Source organism: Mesocricetus auratus, unplaced genomic scaffold (genome assembly GCF_017639785.1).
Source record: "Mesocricetus auratus isolate SY011 unplaced genomic scaffold, BCM_Maur_2.0 Super-Scaffold_100008, whole genome shotgun sequence".
In the NCBI taxonomy this organism is placed as follows: domain Eukaryota; kingdom Metazoa; phylum Chordata; class Mammalia; order Rodentia; family Cricetidae; genus Mesocricetus; species Mesocricetus auratus.
In genome coordinates, this window is record NW_024429192.1 from 33750621 (window position 1) to 33773324 (window position 22704).

The 22704-nt window shown below is 42.0% G+C and overlaps 2 protein-coding genes across 2 annotated transcripts in view; one reads left to right on the forward strand and one right to left on the reverse strand.

Moving 5' to 3' along the window:
* Crybg3 (crystallin beta-gamma domain containing 3) overlaps positions 1-22704 on the forward strand; it is a 103850-nt gene that overhangs the window by 16867 nt on the left and 64279 nt on the right. Inside the window, exon 2 of the mRNA XM_040750611.1 lies at positions 10577-10643. Coding sequence (XP_040606545.1) covers positions 10577-10643 — 67 coding nt within the window. The remainder of the gene's footprint in view (positions 1-10576; positions 10644-22704) is intronic.
* LOC101830679 (homeobox protein NANOG) lies at positions 12326-13236 on the reverse strand. Its single transcript, XM_013112303.2, is given in 2 exon segments — positions 12326-12774; positions 12777-13236. Coding segments are annotated over 2 exon segments (909 nt in total).

Below are 22704 nucleotides of genomic sequence, written 5' to 3' on the forward strand. Positions count from 1 at the left end.
TTCTTCTCTGTCAAGGATTCCAATATCTTGTTAGGACTTAGTTAAAAACAAGAAGGTAAGTTATTGTATATCATGGACCAGAACCCCATGGGAATTATTTGAAGCTTAGAATGCTAATATACCTTCTGTTTTTCATTGCCCAGAAGTTTATGTCTAGCACAAAGTAAGTGAATGCTTAAAGGCCACATGCTGGAATCCTAGCTTTCAGAGATGGTCTGTATAAGGCTGCTTAGAAACGAGGAGCTTTAAGAAATGAGCCTTCAGGTTACGGTGACCTTCACATTTGTGCTCTTTTCGTTAAGCAAGACATGGCTATGTAGAGATGCTAAGTATTATTAGTGTCTGTTTGTAATAGTGGTTCTTGCCTTTTTTCTCCCTGCCATGAGCTAATTGAATGCTTTCTAAAATATTACTATTGAAATAGTCTTTGTCCCAAAGGACTTTACATTGTGAGAAAACTGTAGGAGTGGACTACTGTCTTACATGAAGTTTGGCATTATATGGATTTGAACATGCGTCTCTTTCCCTTATGTGAAAGTTCCATTCTTTTCAGTCTCAACAGCTCATTTTCTTTTTCCTACACAGCATGCCTGTATCCACTTTTGAGTGTCTTAACCATTGTGTTTTCTCTCTCTTCCTCCCTTCTGTCTTTTTTCTTGTTGTCTACACTGTAAAGATAACAAAAGCACCCTTTTACTGGACAAAGTTTCTGGGGGGAAAAGTAGGCTTTATTAAAGCCTTCAAACAGCTTGATTTATTTCTAAAAGAATGCTTAGGGTGGATAGCTTTTATCTTGCCTTTGTAGCAAGACAGCTAGGTATTCAAGAAGAGTGAGGTCTTTTTTTTAAATCTAAATTAGGAACAAGCTTGCTTCACATGTCAATCCCAGCTTCCTCTCCCTCTTCTCCTCTCCTGCCTCCTCAAACCCCCAGCCTCCCTCCCAATCCCCACTCTGATCTCCAGGAGGGTGAGGCCCTCCATGGGGGATCTCCAGAGTCTGTTATTTCATCCAGGGCAGAGCCTAGGCCCTCCCACAAGAGTCCAGGCTGAGAGAGCATCCCTCATTGTGGGATGGGCACCCAAAGTCCATTTGTATGCTAGGGATAAATACTGATGTACTACCCAAGGCTCCATAGATTGCCTAGGCCTCCTCAGTGACAAACACATTCAGGGGGTCTGGATCAGTCCCATGCTGGCCTCCCAGCCATCAGTCTGGAGTTAAAGAGCTTCCCCTTGTTCAGGTCAGCTGTTTCTATGGGTTAAACAAGCCCAGTCTTGGCCCCTTTGCTCATCAGTCCTCTCTCTCTGTCACTGTATTCCAGGAGTTCAGTTTAGTATTTAACTGTGGGAGTCTGCCTCAGCTTCCATCAGTCACTGGATGAAGGTTTTTTTCCCCCAGACTCACTGGCACTGGGATTGTAGGCTGGCACTCCCCTGATTCATGTCTAAAATCCATATATGAGTGAGTAGTACATTCCATGTTTGTCTTTTTGTGACTAGGTTACCTCACTCAGGATGGTTTCTTCTAGTGCCATCCATTTGCCTGCAAATTTCAAGATTCCATTGTTTTTTCCCCCACTGAATAGTACTCCATTGTGTAAATGTACCACATTTTCTCTATCCACTCTTCAGTTGAGGGACATCTAGGTTGCTTCCAGGTTCTGGCTATTACAAATAATGCTGCTATGAACATAGTAGAACAGATGTCCTTGTTGTATGAATGTGCATCTTTTGGGTATATGCCTAAGAGTGGAATTGCTGGGTCTTGTGGTAGGCTGAGTCCCATTTTCCTAAGGAATCTCCATACTGATTTCCAAAGTGGCTGTACAGGTTGGCACTCCCACCTTGGAGGAGTGTTCCCCTTTCTGCACATCCTTTCCAGCATAAACTGTCATTAGTATTTTTGATTTTAGCCATTCTGACAGAAGTAAGATGGTATCTCAGAATTGTTTTGATTGTATTTCCCGGATGGCTAGGGATGTTGAGCACTTTGTTAAGTGTCTCTCAAACATTTTAGACAAAGAGTGAGGTCTTAGAGGAAGGAAGTTGATATTCCTTCTAGGGAAGGAAGAATATTGTCAAAATTGCTCCTCTTTGGTTGTTTCTGTTTTTTTTTTTGTTTTTTTTTTTTCTGGAATGTGCCCTGTAGATTGGTCTTCTCTCTTTCTCTCTCTCTCTCTCTCTCTCTCTCTCTCTCTCTCTCTCTCTCTCTCTCTCTCCCTCCCTCCCTCCCCCTCCCCCTCCCCTCCCCCTCTCCCCCTCTCCTCCTCTCTCTCCCCCCCTCTCTCTCCCCCTCTCTCCCTCTCTCTCTCCCCCTCTCCCTATCCCCCTCCCCCTCTCCCTCTCCCCCTCCTGTTAAGAGAAGCTTTTTCTTTGAGAGGAGCCTTCCTGCCCGCCTGGTTCCAGATCCGCATCAGTCCCAAATAAACACACAGGAGGCTATATGAATTATGAAGCTGTTGGCCTTGCTTGTCTCTTACTGGCTAGCTCTGCTTTAAGTAATTACCCCATAATTGTTAATCTAAGTATGTCTCTTACCGGAGAATAGTTCCAGGATCCTACCCCATGGCGTTACATCTCGAACTCTCTTGTGTTTCTCCTTCCCAGAATCCTCCTGGACTCCTAGTCCCTCCCATCTAGATTCCTATTGGCTCAACAGTACTTTATTGACAAATAACAAGCAAATAACAGGACTTCGCCAACATCTCCTCTTTTCTGTTTAAACAAAAGAAAGGTCTTAACTTTAACATAGTCAAATTATATATAACAGAACAGTTATCAAGTAAGAATACAGTTACAATATTTTGTCTACCAAGATTTAGCAAGATTTAAAGAAAATGTCATCTATCTCATTCTTGTGAGTCCAAAGTCCTATATGTAGTTTATCTCTTATCATAACTAAGGAAAACTATAATTATAACTATCTGTCTTCAACTCCATCAAAGACCACAGAAGGATAATATATAAACACTAGGCTTGACAGAGGTATCCTACTGCCTGGACAGTCACCCGAAGTTCCTCTGTAACGTTGGGGCATCCATCTTCAGCCCATAGGCCACAATGTGTCTGGAACACTTCTCAGCAAAGCAGGAAATTTTAAACTGTCCATCTGCATTGGCAGTCTGTCAGTCATTTTTCTTTGTCCTGTAGAAAGTCTCTTAGACTCTTTCATGAAGCAGGAACCCTATAAGACTGAGTTCAGCAGTCACTTTTCTGTGGGTCCTGCATGTCCAGATTATACAACAACAGTCAAGCAGTACAGGCAAGAGCAGTTTCTTCGATGCCCATCTTCCTCTCAGACATAATTGGTGCTGCCAGGAGCAGACATTTCTCATTGTCAAGAAAAACCCTTAACCATTTTAAATGCCATTTTCTGAAGGTCTTTGAGAGGTTTGAAGACTGTTTGTTTATCTATCTGTCTCAAATACATCTCTATATACCTAGAAAACCTAACTTACCTAACTATAAATTCTAAGTAACTATCTATAGTCTGTATTCAATTATGCATTATGTTTTAAAAGATCAGTATAAGCACAATACTTAATCAAGAGGAGAAATATACACATCACAAAATTAACCTTGAATTTGTATCAATAAATGAAAAACCATACCAATACAAAGTATTCATTTCCATACCATAATCCCCTTTTTCCTTTAAGAATAGATTGGTTGTGATCATTAACCAATTATAAACAACCCCATTTAAATGAAAACAAAGATTTATAAACAAGATGGGAATTGGAACGTCGCTCATTCCAAACTGCTTCCTGCTGGAAGGGGGCGCTGTTCATACCATGGGGATCATGACAAAACTCAGAAACCTGTATAAGTCCTTATTTTTAGGGTCTGTGAAGCTCCATCATCTTAGCTGTTTCAATTTTTGGAACATCTGATCCATTGCTTCCAGGGGTCTTGGTTCGTCAAACCACAGAAGCCTGGAAGGAATCCTCAGCTTTTCATTTTCTGTGGAAACATAAACTAAATCTCCTTTTCCGAGTAACATATCCTTATACTTAAATTTTGAAGTCAAGGCATTTTCAAAAGATAGAAGTTGGATTAATTTAGCAGCATTTATAATCAAGTGTACTTTAGCAGTTCCTTCCTGAGTAATCAAAAAACTGAAAAACACAATAGCATACAGTATCCAGACTCTCTGTGTATTTTCCATCTTTATGTGGCTTATCTATTTATCTATTATTACTTTATTCCTTTCACTTTTATTTATTTTTCTCTGAGACAGGGTTTCTCTTTGGAAACCTGCCTGCCTCTGCCTCTGGGGCAATTCCTACCGGCGTGTGCCACCACAGCCGGCTTTTGTATTTATTTACCACTTTGCCGTTTCATTTTCTCTCTCAATCTCACGTATATTTTTAAACACACTGTAAACCTTTAGAGGTTTTGTTCATCCAAGTCTGACTTTACTGTAAATCTTTACGTTTTTCTGGCCACATGTCTTATCTGTAAAACCGCCGGGGTTTAAACTGCGGTTTCCAAGATGGCGGGCTTAAGCGTGATTTCAGCTTACCACCTCAGTCCATGCTGACATCCAGCAAAAGCTGCCACTTCCAGCTGTACGTACACCTTTCAATCGTTAGCGGAGTCTCTTAAAACAACCTTGCTGTTTTTTTTTTTTTTATGCCGAGTCAGGAAGACTCCCGTAAGCGAGCCGCGTGAATCTCGGCTTGTCGCTAGCAAAACAGAGCACACCTGAGAAAATGCTGCTACCAAAAATCTGTGCTTCTCTCCATTCTTCTGTTTCTAAAATTCCTTTAAAGCTTTTGTTGTTTTACGTGGAAATTCAATCCCACTCCTGATCACCATTATGTTAAGAGAAGCTTTCCTTGAGATGGAGCCGTTCCGCCAGCCTGGTTCTCTCTCCCTCTCTTCCTTCTTCTCACCTCTACTTCCTCCTTCTCCTTTTGATGTTTTTGAGACAGGGACTCACTATGTAGCTCTGGCTATCCTGTAACTCAGAATGTAGACCAGACTGGCCTTGAACTCACAGAGATGAGTTCTGTGATTCTGTTTCCCTAGTTCTGGGACCAAAGGCATGTTGGAAATACAGCAAATTGGATTTTGACCAGTTTAGATTATGCTTCTTAGTTAACCTGTAGGCTTCTGGTACTAGTTACTCTTGTGTGATGCACGTATTCCAGGTAAATAAGGACCTTCCTATGCATGTTGATGCAGACTGTTAGGATAAGCAACACAGCTCATATTTAAAATGAGAAGTAAAGGCTAACTTACATTGACTTTTTACAATCAATATTTTTGCCTCAAATTCTCTATAATAAGAGAGTATGTGACATGTAAACAATTTTTTAGTTTGCTTGTTTGTCAGTTCAGTGTACAATTTGGGAAATGTGTTTTAAATACTATTCAAAACACAGCATAAAAAATTTAATTAAAAATTTTTACTTCATTAAATACTTTTGCTTCCTGAGGTTTAATTTTGCAGGATTGTTTAACAACCTCCGTGACTAATCAGGAGCAAAAACAAACAAAAAAAGTTTAAAAAAAACACTAAAAATTTTTGTTCCTGCTGAATCATCTTTGTCCTAACCTGACACCCCACCCCTGCCTTTCCTGTCCTTACAGCAAGATGCATGACTTCTGTGCCATTCTGTACACTGCCTCATTAAGAAAAGCCTTATGCTTATTACTGCACTGTTCTCAGTGGAACCTGGTTTCTGATGGGATATGTACACACCAATTGATAACCAGTTACAAGTTTTTAACATTAGACACATGTCCAAGTGCTTTCACAGAACTACACACCATGCTGAGCTGTGTGATAAACAGATATTCAATGACACATTGAATTTGAAAGTTCAGATTTGGGTTGAGCAAGTGGGCAGACAGCTGTTACAAGAAAAAGCAGGTATCTCTGGGTGCAGCGAGAGGAAAGAAAACCCAGGCAAGGCTGAAACTGTGGAAGATTAAGTGTTGGTTCAGGCCGAAGTATTGCAGATAGGTGAAAGTAGTGTGTTAGCCTGAACTTGGCATGTTCTAGCAGTGACAAACACTTCTACATGGCAGGTATATGTCAGCCAGGTAGAAAGTGTGTGTGTGTGTGTGTGTGTGTGTGTGTGTGTGTGTGTGTGTGAGAGAGAGAGAGAGAGAGAGAGAGAGAGAGACCCTTCATTTTACCAATAGATAAAGAATTGTTGAGTTTTTTAATAGAAGAATGTCATGTTGACATTAACAATCACTTTTACCTTCTTGTGAAGAATTAATTAAAGCAGGGCAATTCTGTAGATACAAGAGATCAATTAAAACAGGACTGTAATTATTTGGAAAAGAAGTGTTGAAACCTGTAGTCAACAATGATAATTATCAATAAACCCCCGTTTACTTACTTTTAAGAACAGAGACTGCTTAGCTAGCCCAGCCGGGTTCTCACATCCAGTCCTTTTGCCTCTGCAGGGAAGAGGGAAGTGGGGTCCAGCCTAGCATCATCCTCTCCAGCATAAACACAATTTTAAAATGTGTTGTTCGTGGCACTCAACTACCCCTCAGTACATAACACATTTTAAGGTTTTGTGTTAGTGATAAGAATCATAGGGATTAAACATAGGAAGTAAATTTTAGAGACTCAAGGAAGCTCCTGGGGATGACTCAGTGAAACTTTACTTAGTTGTTAGTACCATACTTTTTCAAGTGTGTGTGTGTGTGTGTGTGTGTGTGTGTGTGTGTGTGTGTATGTGTGTGTTGTGGATGTGTGCATGGGTTTGCCTGCACTTGTGTGTGTGGACTTGCAGGTAATGGCAGCTCCTTGCAGACTTTCTGTTTTAGTTGCATGAGGATTGTCTTAATTAGGGTTACTATTGCTGTGAAGAGACACCATGACCATGGCAACTCTTATAAGGAAACATTTAATTATTGTGGCTAGCTTACCTATCAGAGGTTCAGAACATTATCATCATGGCAGAGATCATGGAGGAGATGCAGGTAGACATGGAATTGGAAAAAGCCAAGTGACTTGCATCTTTCAGGCAGCAGGAGGTTAACTGTCACACTGAGTGAAGCTTGAGAAAAAGACCCCATAGTGACAACACTTACCAATAAGACCACATCTCCTACTAGTGACACTCCCTTTGGGGTCCGCTTTCTTTCAAACCACCACATTCTACTCCCTGGCCCCCAAAGGCGTGTAGCCATATCAGAATATAAAAAATGCATTCAGTCCAACTTCACAAGTCCCCATAGTCTACCATAGTCTCAATCTTATTTCTAAGTACGAAGTCCAGAGTTTCTTCGTAGATGCATACAATCTCTTAACTGTAATTCCCCTGTAAAAATCAAAACCAAAAAGCAAATCACATACTTCCAACATATAATGCCACAGGATATACATTACCATTCCAGAACACAAGGAAGGGAGCATAGCAAGGGAATACTGGATCAAAGCAAGACTGAAAACCAGCTGGGTAAAACTCCAAGCTCTGCATCTCTAGGTCTGCTGTCAAAATGCTCTTTGGGTCTCCCAGTTCCACCCAGATTTGTTGACTGCATCACAGTTCTTTTTCTTGGGTTAGTTCCACTCCCTGTTAGCAGCTCTCCTCAGCAGGTATCCCAAGGCTCTGGCATGTATAGCATCTTGGGGTCTCCAAGGGAATCCAGGCTTTAATGTCCCAGCTTCTTGCAATGGCCTCTCCTCTAGACCTCCATTCAGGGACACCGCTGACACATGCCTGGCCTCAGGAGCCTTCTTTAGGCCCTGAAGCAAGTTCCATAAACTATTTCTACTATCTTTAACTCTAAAGCCAGAACCAAGTGTCCAAAGCTGCCAAGTTCTACTGCTTACTGATGCTGGAACATGGTCCCCTGTTTAATTACATCTTCACCAGCTTGCTGTTTTCCTTCACTGCCTAAGTTTGACTGTCCTTGAACTTGCTCTCTAGACCAGGCTGGTCTCAAACTCAGATCCACCAGCTTCTGTCTTCTGAGTGCTGGGATTAAAGGCATGTACGACCACACCTGGCTCTAAGCTGTGCTTCAATTCCTTTTCACCATTTGGAAGCTTAGCTGTGTGGGATCTTTTCCTGTGGTTACCACTCCCTTTATTCTGTTTCTTAGCCCATGTATCTCTTTGAACAAAGAGTTTAGCTCCATTCCACTTTCTGGTGCTCTTTTCTCCCCAAATATTTTCCCTTGCTCAGTGTGCTCCTTTTCATTTTACATCTTCTTTAGAGTCAACACTAGTAAGCACAAAACAGAGTTGATACGAGGATGTTTTGAGATTTCCTGTGTCAAGGGAATTAATCCAAAACTCTTTAATTTAGCCTTAGGCAAACTTATCACACAAGGGCAAAAAACAGCCACGTTCTTCACCAAAATATCCCAAGAATGATCTCTAGGCAACACACTAAAATTCTCCTCTGAAACCTCTTTTTTTTTTTTTTTTTTTTTTTTTGGCTTTTCGAGACAGGGTTTCTCTGTATTGTTTTGGAGGCTATCGGTCCAGCCCAGCCTCGAACTCACAGAGATCTGCCTGCCTCTGCCTCCCAAGTGCTGGGATTAAAGGCGTGCGCCACCACCACCCGGCTCCTCTGAAACCTCTTGAATGAGTTCATATCACAAGAATGTGATCTCTAGGCAACACACTAAAATTCTCCTCTGAAACCTCTTGAATGAATTCAAATCACTCTCAGCACCACTGTCTTCCATGCTCCTACTAGTATGGCCTATTAAGCAGTGCTTAAATCATTGCACTGCTTTCCAAACCCAAAGTACCAAAGTCTGAATTCCTCCAAACAAGAAAGTGGTCAGGCCTATCACAGCAATACCTCATTCCCAGTACCAACTTCTGCCTTGGCTAGGGTTACTGTTGCTGTGAAGAGATACCACTCTCCTTTAAAGCTGCAATCACTGATGCATTCTTATTCTATGAAATTTATGTATGTTGCAGCTCTGTATTCAATCTTCATTCTAATTTTTGACAACTTCATGCACATAGCTAACATACTTTGATTACATTCACCCCGCCCCATGACCCTCTCTAATCCCATCTCCTACTTATGCCGATCCCGTTTCCCTTCCTAATTACATCTTTCTCCTTCCATGTCTCTTTGGGTTGCTTACATGAGCATGGGTGGGAGATGTCAATATTGCTTTGTTTTTCTTCCTGTAGAATTTTACATGTGTTGAGCCCACGACTGACATTTTTTTAAACATGTTTACTTTTTCTTTTAACGTTTGAAATGTTTAGGGACCTAGCTGTATCTCTGTGTCCTTATATTCCTGCATAGAATCTTGAACTTAGAAAATTATAATCCCGTGTATCTTCCAGATATAGATGTGCTTTGTCATACTATTGTCTTTTGGCGATCACTGTTAATTCCTTGGGTATTCTTCAGAATAGCACTGGGGGTTATGGGTAGGAAAGTCTATGGCATAAGTTCCTTCTTCACATGTCATCTGCTATGGGATTGGTGTTTATACGGTCAGAGTTTCCATGTTTCCATGGGTTCATGGTCATCATGGATATGTTTGTCCCCTGTCTCAGGGCTCTAAAGTTTACACACTGAAGTCAGGAAGAAAGATCACATTCTGAAACGGGCTGACCTAGTTCTTCATTGAGTGGCATCCTTTAACCTCCGTTCTCATGCCTGTCCCAAGTTGAGTTAAACTGAACACAAACAAAGCATGGTCCTTGGACTCCCTGCCTTCAGACCTCCCCAGGGGGTACTGTGCTGAGCATGCAGAAGTTATTGTTTGTTCTGTGCTCCAAAGAACTTTGTTCATTGAACAGCTATAACATTGAGCAGCTCGCATCATTAAAGACTATGCACCAATCTCCCCGAATAGTCTGTTTTGTGAAGACCCCGACTTGCTTGTCATGATGTGCTAAATGCCAAGCACAATACTTGGTACATGGTAGGCAGTCATAATGGTCTTCATTGACAGTGTTCAGTTGTCAAGGATCAGAGAAATATGAAAACGTAATAATGTATAGCTGTGGATGCGTTTAGTTTTAAGATGTCTATCTGCCTCATAGTAATGGGGAATGCATTTTTGTTTTGGGTATCACTTTTTGGAACATCTGAGAATGCTCCACACAAGACAATTAAAAGTGACTTCCCTGAAATTTGAAATACTTATGTGCTATCTTGGACAATTTGGGGCCAGATAAATCTCCATCTCTTTTTAAAGAGAATTCACTGGGAGAAACTATATGCTTATATAATGATATGCTGAATTAGAAATATCACCCAGCATAGGTATTAAAATAATATCAGGCGGTAGAGAAACTTGATATAAATTATCACAGAGTTCCTACCACTTTCCAACTTTAGACTAGCGCCGTTGCAGCTTTGTTTTGCTCTGCCGCTGTGATGTGATGTGATCGTCAGTATAAGACTACAGGTAGCATAATGATGTCACAGAAGTTCCCGAAGCCTGGATGAGCAGGATTGAAGGCACATTTCAAGTTTAGATTCCAATCAGCATATTCCGAGGACACTGCGATCATTGCAGATTAGCGGCCTTTCCATTGTTGATTTAAACAGAGAAGCTGTGCGTGTTGAATAATTTCCCTTTAATCTCTGAAGAGACTGTGGTTTTTGTTTTTCAGTGTTGAAAATGAGCCCATGAACACAAGTCAGAAAAAGGGAATTGCGCTTTCATCAGAAGCAGTAAAGGTATGCTTTAAATTATTGTTTGTAAATTATATGGTGCAACACCAAGGGAAGTTTACATTTTAGGTTCTTGTCTTATGTGTGTAGAAGAGCGTGTTTATTTTACATTGTTAGGGTATCCAGCCTAGCCCTGTACTTGCTCCATGAGGTGGGATGTGGGCGAACTTTGAGAAGGTTGTACTGGCTGCAGTGTGTGCTACAGCTGAGGCATTTAGATATCTGTGCCTTAGATTTTAAAAATCTGAATCGGAGAATATGAATTTCCCAATGCAGGTTGTAAAGGTTAAGTTTCATTTTATGGTATAAAGCAGACACCCCATAGTGCTTTGGGGAGATCCAGATTAACACTGTGTCAGTGCTGCAGTATGAAGTGATGTTTGTGTTAGCTCACATACAAGCTTGATGGGTTCTACAGGACAAGTGCCAGCAATGCAACTGCGATGGACCTATCTGCATGGCTGCCAGGGAGTGGCTGAGGTCCTGGAAAACTATTGACCTTTTCAGTTTTCCTAAGTGGTTTCCTAGGAAATTGGATTTTTTATTATTTTGTTGTTCAGCTTTGTCACCACAGGTGTGACTTTGGGTGACTAGTTACTTCTTTTATTTTTATTTATTTATTTTTTTTAAAGGTAAAGTTGGTGTTTTATTTTACTTAAACTAGTCAAATAGGTATTGGCTTATCATGGTACAAATATAAAATCTTTCCATAGATATTAACCTAGCAGTAATCGTGGTGTTAACAGGTAAAGTCTCCTAATTGCCAAAATGGAAGTCCTCCTTCAATCAAAGCTTTAGTTTTATTTTGTTGAGTCATCAACTTACGATTTACCTAGTCTAGGCTAGTCTTGACTTACAGTGTTCTGGGCTAGCCTCAAACTCGTGAGCCTTTTCCCTCGTCCTCTAGAATGAACATATGAACCAATCTTTATCCTTTTTCACACTTGAGATTATGCATCCTAAAGATACCCAAACATACAGGATCCATAGCTGTTGCCACCATATTTGTATAACAGAGTAAGTATTCAAACCTTCTTCATTAGACTCCAGTTGAAGCCCATACTTCAAATTGACACACCATGTATACCAAGATCCAAGCTCCTAGCCGGGCATTGGTGGCGCACACCTTTAATCCCAGCACTTGGGAGGCAGAGGCAGGCGGATCTCTGTGAGTTCGAGACCAGCCTGGACTACCAAGTGAGTTCCAGGACAGCCTCCAAAGGCACAGAGAAACCCTGTCTCGAAAAACAAAAACAAAAAACAAAAAAAAATCCAAGCTCCTAAGGAAAAGGCAAGCCAGGATTGTTGTCCGTAAGTGTGTGTGAGTATATGGAGGAGGGGAGGGTATAGTTCAGTGTCTTCAAAGCCCTTAGGTTAATCTCCAGCACAAATCCCAACACTCGGGAGGCAGAGGCAGGCAGATCTGTGAGTTCCAGGCCAGCCTGGACTACAAAGCTACACAGAGAAACCCTGTCTTGAAAAGGTCCTAGATTTGCTCTCTGGCACCAAAAGAATAAAAATATAAAACTCTTTGAAAGAAGTATGGTGTGGTGGCAGAGAGCTCTTCAGAGTAAGTTCCAGGATAGCCAAGGACACACAGAGAAATCCTGTCTTGGAAAACCAAAAATCTTTGAAAGATGGAAGAAATCCAGCCACTGCCCTGACTTTAAACTGGGGTTGTCTACTCCTCACATCTCCCCTGGCAAATTCGCAGAGTAGTTCAGGAGTAATTCCAAGCCTTGTGGAGTGCTAAAACATGCATGGCCTTCCCCAGCAGCTTCCAAACTCGCCTCCACATCACTGGCAAGGAGGTTCTGGGGGCACTGCATGTAAGGCTGCAGAGAATCCTCCGCAAAGGGAGTGTTCCAAGCCTGACTATTGTAGGCTTGAGGACACCAGGGCTGGTTGCTCCAAGTTGGATTGGTCCATGCCTGGTTGCTCCAAGTTGGGTGGGTCCAAGTCTGGTTGCTCCAAGTCTGGCTACCCCACATTGGAAGGCTTTCAGATGTGTTCAGAAAGCCCTGTGGATAGCCGGAATGGAGGCTGGAATACTCCACAAATGCAGAGCCCTTCTGAGTCACACCGGTGTTTGTCTTAGGCCATTGGCTTTTCTGCCATTGCTTACATTTCATTCTTGGTTCTGGAACCAGGTCTTAACCTGCTTATAGCTGAGGTTCAGACCCGCAGAGAGCTCTTGCATCTGCTGGAGGCTGAGGTACTTTTGCCTCTGAAATCTGTTTCTCAGTGCACACAGCTGTGTGTCAGAGAACACAGTTCACATTTTCTGCTTCTTCCCATGGACCTTGTCCTCTCTCTTCTTCTCAGTGCCCTCTGCAGACTCAGGACCGGGAAGCTTTAGCTTGGGACTAGTAGAAGAATCAGGGCTGTCCTGAAGAGGCAGGTCCACAGGGGAAGGACAAGGAGAGGCAGTTTCTTTTCGGAGCAGCTCAGCGGCAGACACTTGTAAGCAAGAATAATTTTCCTCAGGACCATGAACTTCAGGCACTGGAGACGAGTCCCCAAAATCTGGTGCTTCCGTTTCATCATAACAAGGAAGACTGTAGGGTCCAGGGGGATCCATACTCTTTTCGTCAGTCATTAGTCAGTCTGGGCAAAACAAAAAAGAATCAGGGACTTTTAAAAAAAAGATTTTTTTAACAAGAACAAAAGAGCTAAAACTCAATCACAAACTCAGTGTCTGGGGGAAAGAGCTTAGAGAAAAACGAGTACGTCCAGACGCAAATTATCAAGAGGACAGAATGAAGGGAGCCTCAGTCTGGCCAGTAAGAGACCAGCTCCACTTCTTTTATTTTTATGTGATTTGTGACAGTCAATCAGTTGGCTCCATCTGGGTATTTCAGGTTAAGTTAACCTGGTCAGTAGAAGAATAGAAAGTTATCTAAATTTTCTACTACTGTTGGATGTGCTTTTTAACATGTTGAAAATTAAACACAGCGTACGAGTACTGCATCTAAGAAGGTGAAGGTATACATTCTTCCTGCTTTCTCAATGAAAGTGAAAATAATCTTTGCTTTATTGCAAGAAATAGGTCAGAGTCCCTTTTTATCACTCGCTTGAGTTTGGCTGCTAAATCTTGCTCTCTGGTTTATTTTTTCTTCTTACTGATTTTTTTTTCTAGTTTATTTATTCTTTTCCAGACAGGGTCTCACTGTGTAACTCAGACTGTGCCTGTGCCTGCTGTGGTCCCCACTCTTCTGAGTTTTGGGCTTGCAGGATGCATCTCCATGCCTGACTCCTCTCCCAGGTTTTCTAACTTCTCCTACCTACTTCTCATCTGTGGACAATGCTTGGCCAGCCTGCTGATTTACCATGGCATGGGTTCTGCGGCCTTTTCTCGCTTCTTCAGTCTCTGGGAGTTAATTTACACAAGATTCTCATTTCTAGTGCTATGTTTGAAGTTTTGCCTTGTGTTTCATAGCTACTTCTGAGATCTCAAGTGCTGAGGATTCTTTGACTACCAATTCCTGTCTCTCAACTCCTTGTTGCTTCTACACCACGAGTCTTCATCCCTTTCTGCATTCTTGGTTTCCTGTTCTCTTGGTCTCTTGCTTATTTCCCTACTCCTCCCGCATCCACCCACGACCTATACTTTCTTTCAGCAGACTTGGATAAGGTCAGCCTTTAGTTTCCAGGAGTCCAAACTTCTATCACCAGAGATTGACTCTGACAGTCTTCTCTCCATTCCTTGTGTTTGAGTGTGAGCACCCAAGATTTCATTCTGGGATCTGGGCAGCTACATAGATACTACCTGTAGTCATGAGATTACTTAGAGTTGCTTGCTTACAGGGACATCCAGTTCATCCGTGCTAAAAGTGACACAGGGCGTGCTTGGCTGGAACATTTTGGTCCATATAACTTTTTATTGTTCTCTCCCCCCTTCCCTCCTTATCTCCTTGTCTCTCTCACTCACTCTCACCCTGTCTTCAACCCTCTGGAAACCACTGGTACAGTTTCTTCAGCCTATTCACATGGACCTATCTTTCTGGATGGCTGCTATCTAGGATTAAAACATGTATATCTATTTGCTGAGTGTCACCATGACTCCAGAACCGGACCTGACTGGGGGCAGCAAGGGAACGAAGAAAAGATGTGCAAGAGGGACACAAAGAAAAGCTGGAACTAGGTGCACTGGGCTCTCAGATGGAGAAACCACAGCACCTCATAGATCAGTGTGTTTATTTTGTACAGGTGGCTAGAGAGGAAGGTTATTCTATACAGATGATCAAGGAAATGGGGTTATCATACACAGATGAACAAGGAGGCAGGGTGTATAGGAAAAAAGCAGGAACAAAGAGGCAGGTTTAGCTGATCTAAGTAGGAGTGGTCTCTGGAGGGGAGAGAGAAAGCCATGGTGGACATTTGCAGCACACACTCTTAACATTCCTACTCAGACCCCACAGAAAGGTTTTGCCATCCCTCTGAGCCTTACCCCAGAAGGAAAGCTTTGCCATTCCCAGGGGTCTGAGGCTGTAGGCTCCTTGATAGAACCATGCCCATGTCAACAACACAAATTCACTCAGGCCTTCACACACTCAGGGCTTCCTCATCTCCCCATGCATATTGGTAATACCACCAGCAATCCCATGCTTGGGGGTAAAAACAGTTGAAAAAGTCTAGCAATGTCATTTATTATATTGTTACTTTGAGCGGCTCCAATTGGAGATGTTTCATTTAGTTAGTGGCCTGAATCATGCTGTTTGTTTTATTTCTAGTGACCAGTTTTCTGAAATGCCCACTGCACTGAAGTGTGACATTTCTTACTGTGTTTCCAGCCTGTTAACCCAAATTGTATGCAGTCTGTAACAAGGGGAAAATGTGCAGGGGTTTCCCTCTGCAGTCTGAAGTGTAACAGATTTATGATTAGTCCACATAGTCGTATATATCTTACTTTGTATTTGACATTGAGATATCAAGTCAAGATGTCCATGATGTTGCCTAAGATGTTTGAAGAACAAAAATTTATTTTACTTTTGAATATTTACAGCTATAGTTTAATAGTATATTTGGCCATCACTAAATTCTTAATCCTTAAAATGCCATTTATATGGTATGTATTATAGATACCTCTGGTTTTTCTAGTATTGTTATTTCTAATGCTTGCATGTATTTGTCTCCTGGAGTATGTATTTCTGCTATGTTAGTTGGATTTTATGTTAGTTGGATTTTTTTTATTATAGCTGAAAGCACTTATCAGATATTTAGCCATTGTCTTGTAGCCTTAACACGTTGCTGTACTCTACAGTTTTATTTAAGAGATAGAAAACATCTTATACCCCTTATCGATTTCAGAGAATATCTTTCCCTTCTTCCTTTTCAAAGATGAGCTCATGCAGGTCTGCTCCCCATGCTCGGGGCCAGGGGTCTTGGTGGTCCCCCTTCTGTGTCCTCTGTGTCCTATCTTGTCTGCTTCTTCTTCCCATGTGTCTCAGCTCTCCCTGTTTGTATATAAGTTGACAGCAGTAGTCTCTGAGAATCTGATTATCTGTCCCCAGTCTGTCACTTCACTCGGCTCCTATATTTTCCTGAAAAGTTTCATATGGAAATCTTCTTTAAACACTTCTGGTTCTTAATGTTTTCTGGTCTGACTCCTGTGTTTCCTTTAGTGACTTCAGACCCAGGAAGCTCAGTGCTGTGCTTGTCACACATCAGGGATGCTTCTCTGGCTCCTTAATGACAAAGGGCCATTCCGTAAAACCAGTCCATGTAAGGTCACTTAATGACCCTTTCCTACCCACACTCAGTAGCCTTTTGTTCTCTGTTCTCGGTCTGCTCGGCCAACTGAAACACTCTATACTCCAAGTCTTGTTTTCTTTTTCATAAAGCCTTTTGGCTTATCTTTGCTTTAGAACACTGGGTGTTAGCCTCTACCTCTGGCTATTTCCTTCTCGTTTCTGTCACTGATTCTCTCTGGTCTACAGCATCTCATGTAGATGTTTCACATAGATGCTGACAGTGCCTCACCTTCCTCGGTGTCAGTCCTCCAACACAGTGTCTTGCCATCCCTGACTTCTCCTTTTAACTCTCAGATCGTTGCCTGGTTTCTCTTTCCCTGGGGACTCAGGCTTTATTAACAGTCCTGTCCCTTTGAAATCTCAGAATCCATCTGCCTAAAAAATCCCAGTATCTTCAGGCATGCTTTATACTTTTTGTGTGGTTTTATTTGGAGTATAGGCTGGGAAGTGGAGAGAATTATCTGACTGGAACTTAGATGCAAACATTGGAAGTAGCTAACAGTATTCAAAATACAGGAAGATATACACAGCATATAAGTGTGTGTGTGTGCGTGTGTGTACATACATGTGTGGTTGTGTGTGTGTACATACATGTGGGGTGTGTGTGTGTGTGTGTGTGTGTGTGTGTGTGTATACACATGCAGTGGTACCAAATGTGGTAATTATAAAATAACTTGCAGGAATTGGGTTACTCTTCCCATTCTGTGGATTCTAGAGATGGAAATCAGATCATTAGATTTGGTAGCAAGTTCCTTTACGTGCTGATCCATCTTGGCAACCTATACAGTGACCTCGTCAATTTATGCATATTTAATATTTCTTGTGTGGCCCTTCTTTCCTTCATGGGTGAAAAAGTAGTCAAATTTAAGTGTATTCCATGTTTTCTTAGTAAGAGTCAGTTACTGAACTAATTTTGTAAAATACTGCTGCATTTTTCCTAGCCATTCAGATAATATCAATACTATTTGAATTTAATATAAAAATTGTGGAACCTCTCTTCTTCAAGCATGGGAATACTTTTTTTTCCCTCAACTGGAATCATCCCCGAAACACTCTGTGTAAACAGATTAAAGCAGAACTCCCTGTTGACTGAGAGCCCCCTGGAGCCTCACAGGCCACTTTTGTTCTCCGCCAACTGTAACACGTCCTTGGAACAGTTTTAAAATGACATGTGTGAGAATGGAAAGACATAGTCTCTGGAACCAAACATCTGGGCTTAAGTCCCACATCTCCCATAATGTGGTTTTGTAACTTGGAAAATGTTCTCAGCCACTCTGAACCTTGGCTTGCCAATCTGTTGTAAGTTCTTCATGCCTTACTTCCTAGAGGTGTTTTAGAGCAGGCTGAAATGGTGTCTAAAGCACCGTGCCATGCTGGTCCCAAGCGATACTTGGAAAAGTCTTGCTTTCTTGCCATAAAAAGTGTGGCCTAAACGTAAAAAAATGTATCTCTTAAAGGATGGTGATGTGTTTTGGTTACTAGTATAGAAATTGGCTGTTAAAAGCATTAATTCTTCTCGACTCTTAAAATGAACGCATACAGGAAGGTGTGCTATGATAAATTCAAAGAGCCCTTGCCTCCTTACCCCTTTTGTAAAGAGAGAATGCTGGGGTGCCTGGGTGGAGAACCCACTTTTGTCACCATTCTCTGCTGATGAACAAAGGGATTGCAGGGGCCTAAGCCTATTAGCCTGCCTGTGCTGGTCTGGGACCTTGGGAACTCTTGAGTTCCTGGGTAATGGGTAAGTTGTAAGGTATCTGATTTGACTTGCAGCAGGCCCAACCTGTTGTAGACCTAGGAGGTTGCTACATTGTTATGAAGAATTTTATTAAAATGAAAGCTGAGTCTGAAGTAGGTATATGCTCTAGATGTATGTGAGGACCTTTGACCCCGAGGCATCAAACATTAATTCTGGAACATTAGACTCTTCTCAAACTGGAGAAATCTCTGTACCATAATAGGAAGGAATGGCTTTTTTCAAATTCCATTTCCCTTCCTTTTTCTCATTTCATTGTCTTTGGTAAAATGTACCATCATGGCTGTATCCTGAGCTTGGGGCTATACACACAATTGGTCTTTTCCTCCCAAATGGTAGTAGGTATAAGCAATAACATGTTTGGGGACTAGGGAGATATTCAACGGATAAGAGTACTCCTGCAAGCATGAAGACCTAAGTTCGAATCCCCAGGACTCACATAAAAAGCCAATCGTGGTCAGTGTACACCTGTAACCCCAGCACTGTGGGAAGCAGAGACAAGGACATCACTGAGGCTTGCTAGCTGCCAGCCTATCTTCAGGTACAGTGAGAAATCCTGTCAGAAATGGGAATAAAGTGGGGGGTAATAGAGCAGGACTCCTGATGGCCTCCTCTGGCTGTAGCGCACCCAAGCAAGATATACACGCATGCACATAAACAACACACACACGCTACCCACCCCCGAAGAAACAGTACGTTCAAAGTAGAGTTTCCTTTATTTCATTCTAGCTTTCTTTTAAAGTTTTTATTACTGTTGTTACTTGTTTATTTGAGATAAAGCCTCACCGTGTGGCCCTGGCCTGGCCTTGAACTCATAGAGATTCAGCTGCCTCTGTCTTCTGGCTGATGGAATTAAAGCTATGTTACCATGTCCATACTACTTCCTTGTGCTTTTACATCCAGTATCCTCTCTACTTAAAGAATGTTGGGATTTAATGCCTACAAGATTCCTGTGGCCCTTGTCTGAACGGGGAAAAAACTGAGGCAAAAAGCAAGTCAGTTGACAAGGCTATAGGCGACACTAACACCACGGGAAGATTTTGGAGTTCTGAGAATATGGAACAATGAAGGTCAGGTTCACTCCAGAAGTATTGCCTTTAAGGTTTCATTGACGACTCCAAGAACTGGAGAGACATGCCTGTACAGATGTACGGGCTCTCTTATCTCAGGGAGTTTGAGCTGAGAATACAAATCTGAGGATCACCCAATTGATGCAGTAGAAAATGAAATCTCACAGGGAGTGCATGAAAGGACTGTGCCTCCAGGCTGGACTTGGAGGCAAATGCTGTGTGAGAGATTGCTACAGGAGGTGATCTGGAAGGGTCTGGAGAGAATAGTCAAAGAGGAAGGGGAACTGCAGAATGATTAAACCAAAGCTAGAGTCTGCCTTGTTCTGGAGATGTATGCCGTCTCAACACTGAGGGAAACCAGTCCATTGAGGTAGCACATGGGGCAGTGTCTTTGAGGAAGCGTGGTTCAGAGCGTGACTGGAGAACAGGTCAGCTTGCAGGGACATAGGCAGTGATTATGGTAGGGAAAAGAAGAGAGGATGTCAGGGTTAGTAATGCCTTGTTCAGGATGTTGGTGCTGAGGAGAGAAAAGAACCTCAGTGTATCTGAACACAGACTTCTTGGTAGAGCCTTACTGAAGAGTAGACAAGTAACTGGCATCCCCAAGGAGATACAAGGGATGATGAAATGGTGCCCCATGGAAGAATCCGTGTGGGGAGGGGTAGTCTTTCTTTCCTCCTTGTATGCACAGCTAGAGAAAGAAGTAAGCCAGAGGCCACCATGCAGGTAGAGGAGAAGTCAAGTCCAGACTATGAGGAAATGACTTTCAAATAGAATGCAGGTCTTGATACTTAGTGTGAATGGATACTAGATGCTTAGTCTAAGGACTGTGAAAAGGGTTCAAGAGACTTTCCAGTGAAGCTCATTTCAAACCGAGATTCATTTGCCAATGTGGAAAAGATAAACTGCATTTACTGTGGTCAGGGATGAATAGAGAGACCAGTGGAAGTAACCAGGGATCAAGACAGGATCTGAGGGTACTGGCTGTACCTAACAGCTGGGTGGAGAGGATGGAAATGTTTCTGAGAACTGAAAGAAAATAAGGCTGAAGGAAGAAGGCTGTTCCGAGGCTAGAAAATTGGTATGCTAGTCCGTCTATATCAGTGGGTAAGAATTGCAAAGATACAAAGGTATGAGTGGAAGATTGGGTTTGCCTGACATGAAAAGCCAGAATTAGAATAGTTACGGGTAAAAACAGGGCCAGGAGGTGGAGCAGAAGTGAGTGTAGATCCCTGGAGTTGAGGGTGCAGAGGAGCTGGTTAGTGTTCTGAAGGGCTGGCCTTGTGTGCAAAAAAGGCAGTAGCTATGTGGATAGGAGGACCAAGCAAGGTCATGTAGGGAGAGTCATTTGCCGCTTCTCTTTTCCACCCGCTATCTTCATTTGGTGACAGTCCCAACATCCTAAAAATGCTAGCCAGTATGTTGGTATAATAGCCCTCCCACCTGCTACAGGCTGTTAAATAAGATGATAATGCTGATTAGATTTATTAAAAATTCTTGTATCACTAGAATGTGGGTTCCACAATGACAGAAGTTTGAGTATATTTTCTTGGCCAAATTCAGTCATAGTGTCCTATTCGTTATTTTTTAATGAATAAATACTTTAAAGTTTACTTTGAACTAACTGCCTTAGTCTGTTGCTGATTTAGGGTTACATACTCCAGAAACAGTTTTCCAAGTGCGCTTCGTTTGAGGAGACCCAAGTCCCAGCTTCACACAAGCCCCTCTTTTTGTTCCTCATGACCCCTGTGTTGTGCCTGGCATCAGAACCACACGTGCTTGCAGAACTCTCCACACAGAATTGTTCAGGCTTTAGCACTGTCCTTGACTTCAAAGAGAAATGTTCCTATTTCTCTCTAAGCCTAATATTTTCCCTTTATTGGTCTGTTAGGAATTGTTCACTTTATCCCATCACTTTCTACTTTACTTCTAGAAACTTTTAGCCTTTCCTTTCCCACAAGTGCAGAGCTGACCACACACAACAGGAACAAAAGGCCCCTTCTGTCTTGGAACTTAAAAGACCATTTGTCATTCTTCCTGGTTTAAAGCCTCAGAGAGTCCCTTCTGTGTTATGACTTTTCCTGTTTCATTGCAGCTGACTCACTGCCTAACACCTTGAGTTTAGAAATGGAGTCACAAACTTCTGAGCAATTATAACTGAATAGTTTCATACTGAATTATCTTCATAGTCTGCTCACTTTCTATATTCCAACAAAAATCTGGGCACCTCTTAGACATGTTTCAATGTACCTAGAAATGCTCCCATGAGTAAAATAGAGCTTTCTACATTTGTGGATTTTATTTTCTAAAGGAAGAAAGTGTGTGTGTGTGTGTGCGTGTGTGTGTGTGTGTGTGTGTGTAATTACTAGTGAACAAAAGGATAAAGATAGAGAAAAGCATTAGGTAGGTTTGAAATACAGGATTTGATGGTGATGGCAAGACCTATAGAAGAAGTTCTGAAGGAGTTAAGGGTGAGCCAAGGGAAGATTGTGTAGGCAGAAAGAAGAGTAAATGAAAAGTTCCCAGGAGATCTGCCAGGGGACAGTCCTCATTTTGTTATAGTCTGGCTGTGGTCTTGGCATTCCTTACTCCCTTCTGTTTTTACTTTGTCCTTTGTCTGGAGACTAATATCCTGGAGGGAACAACTTAGTCCGGCTTTGGTGTTCTCCCTGACTTCTTCTCGTCTCGTGACTTTGAGTCTTTTACCCCACCCTTAATGCTCTGCCTTTGATCCCTTTTTCCTTCTGTCCTTTATTCTTCTGCGGCACTCACCTTGTAGTACACGTTATTCACATCTCACATGTCACACTTTGGATCTGGCCAGCTGAAAAATTATTTTCTTTATCCAATGAGTCTCTATCCCTCCTCCATCGTGCACCACCCTTTTCTAGACATCTCCCCACCCCCAGTGATCAGCATCTTGCTCAGTTGTCAACACCCTGAAGACCATACATAGCTAAGTGAGTCTTAACCAGTACAAATATTTCTTTCTTCTATTTCCTTATACTGCACAGAGCAGAGTGGATGTAGACGGATGAACTTAAAGATCACACATCACAACTTACTGTGTTAAAAGAAGCAAGAGATTCTAAAAAACACATGCCTTCCTTCTGCAGTTATATTTTATATGTAGAATGACTGTATCTTTGTGCATAACTGGAATTAATGTTTGTTATTGTTTGCTTGAATCTCAGTGTTTGTATTCTACTGACTCCTTAGAACAATGGTAAACAGGCCTATTGGCAGAAGGAAGTGGGCCCCACCTAATGAGAGCCTGTGGTTGGCCTAACTTCATTGTTTTCCGGGCCCATGGCAAAGAACAGCTGCTTTAGATCAGACTTGAAACTTTAACTATAGAAATGCAGATTTTATTGTAGGTGTTTCAGTTAAATGTTCTTGCTTGTTCACATTTGTTTCTAAAGTTAGAAGCTTCCTTTTTGCTGAGACTCTTCTAATTGCTGAGAAAAGCATTCTCAGAAGGTTATGAG